The following is a 13,470-nucleotide window of genomic DNA, read 5'->3' on the forward strand; positions in this document are numbered from 1 at the left end:
TCAATAAGATTGTGCGCCGGATATCCTGCATGTGTCGCTTCCCCACTCAGGTCTGACAGAGTTCACATTCTTCTCCGTGGTGCATGTAAGTGCATTGTCTTTCGACACAATTTGAAAGTTAAATCCAGCGCTCAGTCTGAATCAGATCGTCAAGCGTCACGCCCCTCGATTTGTGTCTCATGAAAGATGAAAAACTATTGCGTATGCCAATCCCAGTTCAGACACCTGTTAAATACCTGTCCAAGCCATGCAATCCCCGATAACGGTGCATAGTTGGACTAAAGTGCGATTTGCGACCCTTACTAAATGAGCCCCAATGGGCAAGTTTAGCAATTATACTACAGCAGTGATAAAGTAGCTGTATTAAATCAGTATATAGAAAATACAGAATATCTTAATGTCTCATTTTATTGTAAAATAATTCTGACGATTATTGACCAATCAGATGAGCACACCACGTTCAGCTGTAATACTGAAGTCTGAGGTAAGAGAGCAGTAAAGTGGTAAATAAACACATTTACAAGAAGGAGCTGTGTCTTCACATGGAAAACTATGTGTATACGTTCCAAGCAAAATAACACACATCGAACAAACTCACACAGGCCTGTTACATAACTAACTTAAAGAGAGTCTGTGGTTTTCTGTCCGCTGGTAGTATTGAACTTTCCTATAGTATCCTTCACTAAGGTTTCTGCAATGTCTACTGTAGCGGGTAGCTGCCACTGCAGCAGATGTGTGTGCTAATTGGGGGAATTCATTAAGACTGGCGCCCTGACCTGCAGAGCTTTCTGCTATAGTCTCTGACAGTTTTCTAATGGAGACAATAGTAAACCCGGCAAGCTCCGCTCCGACCAATGGTGGATCCTCTTGTAGGTATGGGCGGGCACCTGGGCCCTATATGAAGATCCGCCACAAGTCTTTAAAAAAAATCTGCTGTGGATATTTCATTTAAGGGTGGCATCTGCTATGGACTTTTCATTAAAGGGGCATCTCCTGTGGACATTTTTTTAAAGGGGACATCTGCTGTGGAATTTTCATTAAAGAGGGGATCTGTTGTGGACACTTCATTAAATGAGGCATCTCGTCAGCACATGGTGAGGTAAAGAACCTCTGTTTAGTGCCGGAGAGGTCTAGGATTTATTTTTCTTTATTCATATTACTGCTAAATATAACTGGGTGAGCTCTGTTACACCGAAGTCGCATAGTGTGGACCATTACTTATGTGCTGGTGAATTGTGCCTGTCTAGCACAGGAGACGAGGTTCCCAGACCTGATCCCTTACACAACTTATAAGATTTTATAACAGAAGATCACCATCTCACAGATTTATGCAAGCCCACTCATCGGAGCAATGCAGAGAAAGGTGGTCCCACTTTTCGTAATGGGTGGAGCAGTCAGACTAAAATGTGTCCTGTGGCTCTATTCAAATGTGTGTCCGTGTTGGAAACTGCCAAGCACAGTCTGCTGTCTATAGTACTACCATTTACTATGTGATGACAGAGATCGGTGAGTGCTGTATTCTGCACTTTTTGATACTCCCATAGTATTGAATAGAGCTGCAGGATTTATTTGTCACCTGCCACCCATTGATGAAGATAGAACCCCTCTTCTCCAGATCACTGGGGGCACAGCAGTTGGACCCTCACCGATCATCTTGTTATCACCTATCTGCAACCACTTTAACTAGTCATGGGGGCGATGAGCAGCTTAATCTATGGAAACACTCATTACACTATATCCAATGATATTTATCTGGCAGTCAAAGAGCACATCAGGCTGATGTCAGACCAGGAGAGACATGAAGATAATCCCTCACTGGGTGTGATATAGTGGAACGACAACTTAAATATATGAAGCTGTTACCTGCCCATGTGACTAATTGCAGTACATTTGCATATGCCAATGTAAGATTTTGAAAGCTTATAACAGGGGGACACCCTAAATCTAACTCTACACATTCTGGAGTCAGTGCAGGAAAGAACACCCAAGAATTTCCTTTTAAGAAACATCAGATGTAATAACCTAGATAAGAGAAATTTAAATAGCCTTTCACAGGAATGAGAATGATAAATGAGCACTGTTAGAAGCCAGGAATCTCCGCGTATGCCCTAACAGACAGATTTTATTTTTTTTCTTACTTAAGCAATTAGACAGATCTCAGTTCATTCACATTTTTCTGGATGCACTGTAAGAAAAAACCTTCACCCAATGGAAAGTTTCCATGAACTCTGTGTGTTTTTGCCAAAATACACAGAATGAGGAATCTTAAGACAAACCTCATGTCCTAGTTTTAAGTCAAGCCACTTGATATTCTCTTCAATAGCAAAAACAATCTAAAATATAGAAATTAACAAGATATAACTAGAGAGAAAAAAACATATCCATGAGACTGATAAACTAAAATGAGGGTCATTTTCTGCTTTTTGTACTGGTTTCATATATGACTACAGTCCCTGGGTTACATACTGTATATTTTATCATTGTAATCCCAGCCAGAACTTTTTTGGTCTTTTTGTGACAATTGCATTTTTAAAATGTTGGGTTGTCATAAGAATCAATATCAACACTAAAGCTTCATTACAGACACATTTGGTAACTGTTACAGCTGATCATTGTAGCCTAGGACTAAAGTACAATAAATTACCAATATCCAGAGGTCCGTTTGTAACTAGGGGTCGTATGTAAGTTGAGTGTTCTTAAGTAGGGGACCGCCTGTAATAGCAATATAGGCAAAATGTAACACTTTCATATAAATATCTGGAAAACTTTTGGTTATTCTCAAAATGGATCCAATTCTCTTCTTCATCTAAGAATGGTGAATACATTCTAAAAAAAGTTATATTAGGCAAATGAAACGCTGGAAAAACAGCCCGGATTACACCTTCTTTATAATATCAAAAACTTTACAAGCATTGGCAGAGAGGTTTCCCAAAATATTTTGTAAAATCTTTGCAGTCTAAAAGCTAAAAATGAGAAGTAACTTAACCTTCTAACATAATTACAACCCAAAATGTATATTCAGCAAATGAAAAAGATCAAAAAGATTTCAAAAACACCTTTAATATTTCTGTCCATTATGCCCTCGCCAAGAAACTCCCATTTTAATCTGTATGCTAATAAGGCAGTTGGTGCATCCAAAGAACTACTTTTCATTATTTTAAATGTTTATTTTAGCAATTTTCAATATAAAACAGAACAAACACACACAGGACACAGGACAGAACACAATCAGAGAGCAATAATGAGACTGAAATTCAGCATTTCTTTAAAGCTGAAATATGTGTTCTACCACCAGAATCAAGGATTATAAACCAAGCACACTGACATACTGATGTGTGTCCCCTCTGGCAGGATCCATTCATCTTTTAACTTCTTAGCTTCCCTGGTGTTTAGAAAAAAATGCCTTACATATTATGCAAATGAGCCCACAGGGCTCTGGGCTCCATAGGTGTTCACTGACCCTGAAGCCCCTTAGGCTCGTTTACATAATTATTAAAGCCTTTTCCTTTAAAAACAAGGGGATAAGAAGCTTAAAGAAGAGCAGATCCTGCCAGTGGGAGCACACAGCGGTATATCAGTGTGCTTGGTTTATAACCCTTGATCCTGGTGGTAGAGGTCCTTTAAGGGCTGCACAGATATGTGTGGTAAGAGATAACTGACATTTTAAAGATGGTATTACTTCAGGATTTGTGTCAATAAGTGATTGCCTATAGCTGTTCATGTGCAGCTAAAATACAGAAGTTTAGGGATTTTGGTTGCATTTTGAACATTATAGCTGAGCTGAGGATGGACTCATGCATACATGGACATATTTAAGGTGACGTAACTCTGGTAAAACAAGTTGTCAAGGAAGTAGTGCATTAATATTGATGCTAAATTTTGTAAATAAGTTACAGTAAAGAAATTATGGGATTCCATTTCATAACATTGTGGCCAGGGGCCTAACTTGAGGGGGTGCAGAGGTTGCGGTCGCACCTGGGCCCAAGAGCTTTAGGGGGCCCTTATGGTGTCACTTTCCCATATGAAAAGACTATTACTATAAACCATACATTATAGTCGGGGCCTGGCACAGACTTTGTACTGGGGCCCATCAGCTTCTAGTTACGCCACTAATTGGGCGTACTAGTCTCCTTATGATTGGTAATCACACATGTGCCCTAGTGCCCCATTTAAAGTTGATGGGACTGAGGTAGAAAAGGGCTATCCTTGGATATCACTCTCTCTTCAAAACAAGTTAAATGTTACATCAGGGCAGGACCGGGCTTCATTCAAACAGAAGAATCAGGGACCACTGTTCTTATGAGGGTCCCAGCTGTAGGATCCTCATTGATCAATTAAGCTGTTGTTTTGGTAAAACCCTTTAATGACAAAGATGCATTATCCCATTGTTTGTATCACATAACAAGGAAAATAAACAGAAAATGACAAATGAACAATTGCCATGTGAACAGGGATCTGGAATAGATACAATGAAGTCATGTACTCACTTGAAAGCTGTTTCTGTAGCTGCCTGACTAGGGCTGCCGTTTGCTGCTGTTGCTGAGTCTGCTGTAAACCTTGTCTTGGGAACTGGAAAATAGATTTTCCAAAACAGTTTTACTATGTGATGTATGAGATGTGGTATTTGCATTACATTTCTTATGTACATGAATCAATATTTGTAGAAATAAAAAACCAAGGAAGTATTTAACGTGAAATGGAGAATGCACTCGTCTAAAATTACAGAAAAACAATCATAATGACTCATGTTTGGTTTTAGAATGGAGTTAGAGAGGAGTTTAAGCAGTTAGAAGGAAACATTCTTCATTCAGATACATAAACAGTATGTTTTTAAGTGTTTTTTCTGTTAAGACAACTAAATACAGGAGACTCGATAGACAGACAGACAGAAAAAAAGCATTTTGGGCATTGGAAAATGCAGAAGAAAAACACTGTAAGGCCCTATTCACACGAACGTATTTGTGGGCGTCATCTGGCCTCACAATTTGTTGCCAGATCACGGCCATCATTGACTTTGATGACACCCGGTGAGGATGCAGCTGTGTCTTCATAAATAGGGTTACGGTAGGTCCCTTTCCTGACACGAGGCTTACAATGGAGAGGGGAGGGGTGAGGAGCACTCACCCCATCCTCTTCCTATCATGGCCATATGCTTTTCCGGAAGATTTTGGGACTTTCTGCAGATTTTCAGTATTCACTATATATCTTATAGAATAGTGGCAGCTTTTTGTAGAGGATTTCAACTATTTCAATGCACCCTGTACAAAACAATGATGTATTTGGTATCTTAGATTTCAAACATTAGGAAAAACCAGAAAGATTTGAGTACAAAAATAAAAATAAAAACAAAACTGCAGTACTCATCAACCTTTAGGTTTCCTAGTTCCAGTGTCAGCTCTTTGTTCTGTAGTGCCTCCTCTCCAATCAGGGCAGAAGTGGTGACATCTCGTTCATTCTGCTTATGGTAAGTGAGCAAATCATTGGTCTCAGCAGTTGTATGTGCATGAACAGCTGAAGTACATTGGGGCCAGTGAATGGCTAAGCCATCACATACATAATGAACATGATATCTACACTTCCAGCTTGAGCCAACTAGAACCATAGATACTAAATAGGGGGATACTGGAATTATGGACCTGCAGAGAGGTATGTGGGATTTTACAAAATATAGGTTGGATTTGCTCCCAAAACTGGGCCACAAACTAGGACAAGGAGTTCCAAGTAGCCTTTAGCAGGGGAACCTATTCAAGGGATGAACCTGGAAGCATAAGTATCCGCAGTATGGCAGCTTTGCTGGGTACTGAAGTCCCTACTCACATGGGGATAATAATCGTTTATGGGTGCTGAGGGTGCATAATGGGTTTTGTGCATGTCCTAGGCACCTCCACAATGTATACAGACTAGTACACAGACACTGGAAACACAGTATAGGTGGGCCTACGGATTCTGATGTATTTTCTAGGTTTACTTTTGGGAACCAGTCTTGTACATGATCATGGTGAACTACTATACACATATTCACACTAAAATATTTCATGAAGATATGGATATTCCATATTTTACTCTACGTATGAACTTGGTCTATACACAAATACTGTTGAATGTCAGGATAAAAAGGCTGAATTATTATTGTGCTTAAGGGGAAAATGCAGGGGAAGCGGAATGATCAGATGTAACATGACATCCATAAACCTGTTACAGGAAAGATTTATTGCTCACTCCATCTATTATGTATTAATATGGATAATAGTCATGAAAATGAAGCCATTACTTTATATAGAAATATAGATTTGTGGACAAATTATACTTTGCTTAATGCAGTAACTTTCTATGGCAGATAATATTTTATTAAAATTTACCATTGCAGTGCTGCGGTGTGTCACTGCATAACTAGCATACACATAAGAGTCTGTTTTAGCAAATATGTAAAATAAAGAAAGGAGAAATATACAAAACTAGCAATTCTGGACAAATTGTAGAACTTGCCTAATGTCATTCATGCTGACATTGTATCATCAGCTCTGTCAATGGCAGGTTATTTGGGATTTAACTTCTTGACATGGGAAATAGTTACACCTAGTTGTAAATATATTCAAACTCCATCCTCCATCTTATCCATCAATTTCCAGGAAGACTTTTGGTCATTAGGAAAACCATTTTATTAACTTTCTTAATGGTCTAGTCCAGTTCGTCTTGTAGAATAAGAAGCTGACTTAAAGGGATCTCTTGGAGATGGGATTTTGTAGTACTGGAATGATGACATGATGATGAATAGATGGCACCGGGGAATGAAAGAAGAAACTGTTACCCTGTCAGGGACCCCTCTTAGTAATGACTCCTGCAATATGTTACTTTAAATCATCTCCTTCCATTTCTAGGGTGAATGTGACACCCGCTCATTAGTTATGTCACACTAAGCATAACTGACGTAAAACAATGCAATCCAAATATTTGACTTTCCTTTTACCTAATTGCAGTTTATCTCAGTAATATGGAACAGGTTACACATTTTCCTGGGGTTAGAAAAGGGTCTCAAGGACTTCATGAGGGAAAGGACTCTAGAAACGGCAACTTCTTACTAAACTTGTGTTCCTTCTAAATTTCACATCGAGTTATTAGATATCACATGTCCATCTAATTATACACAAGGGGAAGATTCATTTGCCTTGTACAAACATAACATTGGTATGCAGTCTATCTGCTAGCAAACTGTAAATCTCACTACCTGCAAGGAAGCTTTCACAACATCCATTATTGTCAGCAAAATCTCTTACCTAAGGAAAAAGTACTGGATTTCTTAGTTTTACCTTCCATACATTAACCACTTGTCTACACTTAAAAGGGCCCTCAAGGAATATTCACTTGGCAAAGCCCAACCCTAAGTGCACAGCAAGACGTGAAATATAAGTCATGGAGAAGTCTGAAAGACCCAGACTGAAAGAAAGCACAAAGTACAGACGTACACATACATGACGGCCGCCGTGCTCATCTGGTGAGGGGTGATCGAAATGATAAATTACAGGCAAAACCATCAGGACAGGAAAGCTGTGAACACATTATTCTGTGCAATGTAGGAAACTATGGGTAATTCATTGGGACTTCAGAAAGAAATTATATGTTTTCCTTCCTCCCTTTTATGTTTTCAGGTGACTGTAAAATTTAAATTTTTTTTTCTAGGAAGACTTATGTATTTTTAAGTGATATGGTGAGGCAGAGATTGAGGGGGGATAAGAGCCCTTAAAGGGAACCTGTCACCGCTGTTTCAAAAAAATGAAACTAAGACAGGTTCCCATAGAGCCCTTTAGTCCTAAGGGCACCCATTTATCAACTAACCCTGGCGATGCATAGAAAAGCAAAAAATCACATTTTATTCTGTACCTGGTAACCAGGGAGAACCCAGCGAGTCCACGTGGGAGGATCACCACGGCTCGAGTCCTCGCCCTCCTCTGTGCACATCAGCCAGCGCACGCCTCCTGTATGATTTTTTCCACATCGCACAGCCGAGTTCCCACGCACGCGCACTGGTTGCTCTCAGCTGTGTCAATGCTTATCAGCGAGCAGGAAGCCAGGGAGCCGCATGACGTAGGAAAGATGGAGGTGTGCGCTGGCTTATGTGCACAGAAGAGGGCGAGGACTCGAGCCGCGGTGATCTTCCCACGTGGACTCACTGGGTTCTCCCTGGTTACCAGGTACAGAATAAAATGTGATTTTTTGCTTTTCTATGCATCGCCAGTGTTAGTTGATAAATGGATGCCCTTAGGACTAAAGGGCTCTATGGGAATCTGTCTTAGTTTCATTTTTTTGGAACAGCGGTGACAGGTTCCCTTTAACAACCACAACTTTCTAACAGGTTCTTGTCCAGTATACAGCTCTGTTTTTATGGGGTGTGGCTAAGTGGTACCAGTGGGCAGGGTTTATCCAGCAGGGGGGGCCATCTTATCTACAGAACTACACTTTTAGGGCACATTTAAGCGGCCGTCAGTGGGGATGTGTATGCGGCTGCAAATTTGCAATGGCAACCCGGTGGCAGTACATGCAAGCTCCATTTTTCCCCGTATGTATGGGCAGTGTGCTGCTTTCCTCCTCCTCTCCAGTGCACACCCAGCCCCCCTCCGCTGTGTGTACCCTAACAAGTATTCTTAGAAGTGTGACCAAATTTGGTCTGCATGATATTTGTATAGTGTGATGATTTTTGTGTATGCCTTGTATATATGCTGTCCCCACGAGCTTTCTGAAAATTGAAGTTATAAGATTTTTAAACCTTTTTGTATATTGTCATATGCAAAAATACCTTAAAGGAGTTTCCCCAGGGATATGGGGCAACAAAAGAAAGAACAGAAGAGATACCCTGCTACAGCTCAAGGGTCCTGCTTTGCCCTAAGTACTTCAAGACCTAAAGTTTTGTAACACAGGGCATCACTTCCGTTTTCCAGCAGAACTGTGATTTACCCTGAGGAGGCCACTCCTTGGATGAAGCAGGTTTTGTGATTCCTTGGAACTTCCAAATGGATGCAGGGGCCAAAACCAGAAGTAATAAAGCAATGTTGGATCTCGGAGCCAGAGGGGGAGCACCATGGGTTGGTATACATACATGTACATTACTTCCAGGGCATGATGTAGAGCCATGACTTGATGAAGCCGTTGTGATTAAAGGAGTTTTGTTTTATGGAAAAGTAAAGAGTCACATCCTCTAGTCATGCAGTTATTGCTCATGTCCTGAGAATGATAAACTCAGTCAACTCAGTCCTTAAAACTTGACTTTTCAAAAACAGAAAGCTTAGTAAGGGGTAGAGGTCAGTTTGTGATGTTACACATGCCACAGTCTTTATGGGGTGGGAAATCTAACTCACAGGTTCAGTTTAAATACTCAGAAACACTGGTCTAGGGAACTCACAGTAAAAAACGTGCCAACCATATTAATACAGAGCTTTAACAAGAAAACTCGAACTTTGAGTAGATTTTCACATGGTTTATACACAGATCATGGCCCTACTTTGGAGGATTTGTATTTTTTTAGTACTGTACTATTATACTTACCAATGGCTGCTGTGCTTGCATTGCCTGGAGGCCCATGGCTTGCTGATTTTGCTGTTGTTGTAGCTGTAATACACAATATATCCGCAATTGTAGGATTATATCTACACGGGACGTATTTACTGCAGTTTATCGTTCGTTTAATCATGAGAGCAAAATCTGTAGCATTTACAGTATCAGCAAAGTATATGAGAATACAAAAAATGACAAAAAGAGAATAAAAATAAAATTTTTTATAAAAAATTGACCTATATGAGAATTATACAAATCTCATTCACGCGATACCAAACATCCAACACACAATTCAATCTACCCCTTAGGGTGGAATGTTGGGTAAATAAGCAGAAAACATGAACATTTACATGAAATCTGTAACAAAAATTTTTTTCTTTGTCTCATCTGGTCAATGTTATCACATAAAATTTTGCTTCAGATGTGAATTAGACAGTGATCTGTAAACCATACGGATTTTGTGAGGCTCTGTGACTTTTCTGCTATGGATGGATCATTTGCTGTTACTTTGTATACTTGACGTGTTAACAATCTGTCAGTTTATCGTTTCTACCTGTACAAGTCTCTGCTGACGAATTTGCTGCTGTCTATGTCTCAGCTGCTCAGGGTTCAGCTGTACAGAACTAATATTTGTATGTAGAACTTGCGCGGCTAGTGGCTCCAGACCTCCTCCGATCAAGGGATTCTGCTGCAATGGCTGATGAGGAAACCTGAAGGAGAAAAACATGTCTTGTAAATATGTGAAGAGAGACTTGCTCTAGGTAGCTTTCAGCAGAATTTATGTAGGTTGGTGTAGAACATGTCCTGAGACCATACTGCAAGACATTTCCTGGAAAGTTCTCCCTCACTTTCCACATTGTGTGTAAAAGAAATGTTGTCCAAGAATATAATACTGTACAATGGATCCCACTTTTTAGGTAGGTATTGTGCTTACCAAGAAAGCTTGGGTGTCTAGGGTGCACTTACATTAAAGGACAGTTACCATCATCAAAAGACTGCAGTGTGCCCCCGAGTTCCATAGGTTTTAATGGAGCCCGGAGCCCCTCAGGCTTATTTGCATACTTTTTAAAGCCTTTTATTCTTAAAAACAAGGGCATAAGAAACTTAAAGAGATGTGGATCCCGCCAGATGGTACACACACCAATATGTCAGTGTGCTTGGTTTACAATGCTTCATCCTGGTGGTAGATGTCCTTTAAGGTCCAGGAGCACTAGTAGACCTATACTGAGTGTTTACCAGTATGAATGCACCAGTACCAAAAGCAATGCATTATAGTTAGAGGGTCTGGTTTGCATTTGGTGTAGTCTCCATTCATGTCTCCGGCTATAATCATGCATTGTAGGGACCTAATTATAAGATATTCTTAGGAGCATAGTATACAGAGCTCCCTCAGCCTTAAAGAGTAAAGGTTTTTTTTTCCACAAATCAATAGCTTTTGGGATGTAAAACAACTTTGCCTATTTTCTTTGTTAACTATATTCAGTAGTTTATTTGCTATACCCCCTCAGATTACCTCAGAGCTGCAGTAGCTGCTTCCTCTCCATGTGCTTATAAGCCCTACGAGTCCACAGATTTGTTTATCTGATGTTTATCAGATGGTTTCATGGTAAGGGAGGGGCTGCTGCTCCTTACTCACAGATGAGATGGTCATGTGACAGACTATGAAGCAGAGCTTGATGTGTCAATGCAGATGTCTCTTGCACAAAATAGTGAGGTACAAGATCTCCCTGTTACCTATCAGTCCTTCCTTCCCAGTTCTGTGATTCTAAAGAACTTTCTTTGTCTCTCTCTGCACCTTATGATGCCCCCCCTCCCCACCTTGTCATCAGCTGTATCAGCTCTTTGCAGATAATCTATTAACCATTAGTGCTCACACAGCACAGGTTATAGAATTCATGTACTGATGATTTCTACCACTTATTACATGTTCCCTCATCCTGCATGTGATGGAAGCTGCCATGCTGTCACCATGTACATCCTGTATGTGCACTGTGCAGTGTTCGGTGGATTTACCACTTCACCTCTAGAATGAGCAGCACAAAGTAGGCATTTTTCTGCTTGTTTTCAAAGGGGGAGTCACATATAATAATTTGGGAAAATCACTATAGCGTTACAGTTACGCTTTAAAGGAAATCTAGGCAGTAGCTCCCATTCCTCTGCTGGTGACACGCCTGCAGCGGGGGAGCTCCCTCTGTGCATGGACAGAGCTCCCCTTCTACCTGCAACTCACCTGAAGAACAGAAGAAAACAAGCAGGTAGGAAGATCTGCAGGGACTACTGGGGACGGAGAGTAGCCTTCTCCCTTGTAGCGCGCTGCAGTTATTTTGACTATCAATATAATTAACATATACCTGGTTAAAGCTAAATAAAATAACTATATAAAAAGGGTTTAGGGTTAATGCAGGGAGGGAGAATCTACCTTGGGCGCTAGTTCAGAAAGTAGATTCCTGATGGTAGATTTCCTATCAAGCAGTCAAGCAAAAAAATGCTTTGAGCTAGTATAAAAACATACACTTTTCAATACACTTTATCACAGTATATCAGTTTTCAAGATCTCTGCTTGCATTTATTGAATAGTAAGTGTCATTTTGTACTTCAATTGCAGGTAATGCATTTTAAGCCAAACTCACCGTGGATTACTTGCCATTGGCTGTATGAAGGAAGCTCCTTGTTGCATATATCCGGAGGGCTGTTGCTGGATCTGCCGCAGCCGTTCTATAAGAGCAGCACTAGGATGGGCTGCAGCGCTTGCCCTTGGGTTATAGCTAGGGGTAAGCAATACACTTCCACTATGATGCTGCTGGACAGGCTCCTGAGTACCGTACATTGTATAACCATGAGGAACCGGCTGTAACAAGAAGAAGCCATTAAGAAGAATATCAATTTTATATTCCTGCTGGGGTTTTTTTGCCTCCTGTATAAAGCCGAATTCACACGACCGTGTGGGGGATGTATGTACGTACGTACAGGACATACCTTGAGGAACCCATAGGGAGCATATTTGAGGTTTCAGTAAGGAACTAGTGAATGAGAATGTGATAATGACGGTTCATAGTGTCAGGTAAGTCTGTTGTATGTGCTCAGAGCAGCAGTGGTAGCTACAGAGCACCAGGCGCCACAGCAGGTTCATTAGCATAATTGTGAACCCCTTTTTCTTCATAAAAACAAAGGGCATATGAAGCTAAAAGAAAAGTGAATCCTACTAGAGGGGACAAACACCAGTATGTAATTGTGCTTGGTCTACAATCCTGCATCCTGGTGGTAGATGTCCTTTAAGGCACTAAAAGTATTGGCTGATCAGTTTGAGCAGAAAGTAGAACCCCTGAGAACGGACTGAGTGATGGACAAAGTGAACCACAAGTTGTGATATAAAATAGATATCCTTGTTGGATAATGGAATGCCTAACAATAATATTTCAGTAAGCGATCCTTGTACACGCAGTTATATTTTAGAGACAAGAGCAATGGCGATACCTGTGCTTGCTGGATGCCAGGGTATGCTTGGGAAGGTCGTATTTGCTGAGAAAATAGAGCAGTCTGTTCTATTGCATGACCCTAAACACAAAAACAAAAGATGTTTTTAGTCATAAGTCAAAATTTTACAACCCCTGGTCTATTTTCTCTTAAATTCTCGGTATTTCATCATTTGAGGAATATTGTAACAAGACACTTGGATCTATTAAACATGTCTATTATGAAATAATATAATTAGTATTTTAAGTGCCATAGAAGACCATATACACTCTAAGGCAGTGATGGCGAACCTTTAAGAGCCTGAGTGCCCAAACTTCAACCAAAAGCCACTTATTTATTGCAAAGTGCCAGCACAGCAATTTAAGCAGTAATTTATTTCTCCTTGTTCTTTGACAAATTTCAATCGTTCAGCCTCCTAAAGACACCAACGCTGAAAGGAGGAGGGCAAAT

The 13,470-nt window shown here is 40.4% G+C and overlaps 1 protein-coding gene across 5 annotated transcripts in view; it reads right to left on the bottom strand.

Moving 5' to 3' along the window:
- MED12L (mediator complex subunit 12L) overlaps positions 1-13,470 on the bottom strand; it is a 300,992-nt gene that overhangs the window by 5,792 nt on the left and 281,730 nt on the right. For 4 of the 5 annotated variants that reach the window (XM_072142992.1, XM_072142993.1, XM_072142991.1 and 1 more), the window contains exons 40-44: positions 13,021-13,101; positions 12,177-12,394; positions 10,100-10,256; positions 9,538-9,600; positions 4,488-4,569 (exon numbers count right to left, since the gene is read on the bottom strand). In XM_072142992.1, the coding sequence (XP_071999093.1) occupies positions 4,488-4,569; positions 9,538-9,600; positions 10,100-10,256; positions 12,177-12,394; positions 13,021-13,101 (601 nt within the window). Of the gene's footprint in view, positions 1-2,644; positions 2,713-4,487; positions 4,570-9,537; positions 9,601-10,099; positions 10,257-12,176; positions 12,395-13,020; positions 13,102-13,470 lie in introns of all 5 variants that reach the window. The other variant, XM_072142994.1, reaches the window with a different exon arrangement.

The sequence above is a fragment of the Engystomops pustulosus genome, chromosome 3 (assembly GCF_040894005.1).
Source record: "Engystomops pustulosus chromosome 3, aEngPut4.maternal, whole genome shotgun sequence".
Taxonomy (NCBI): domain Eukaryota; kingdom Metazoa; phylum Chordata; class Amphibia; order Anura; family Leptodactylidae; genus Engystomops; species Engystomops pustulosus.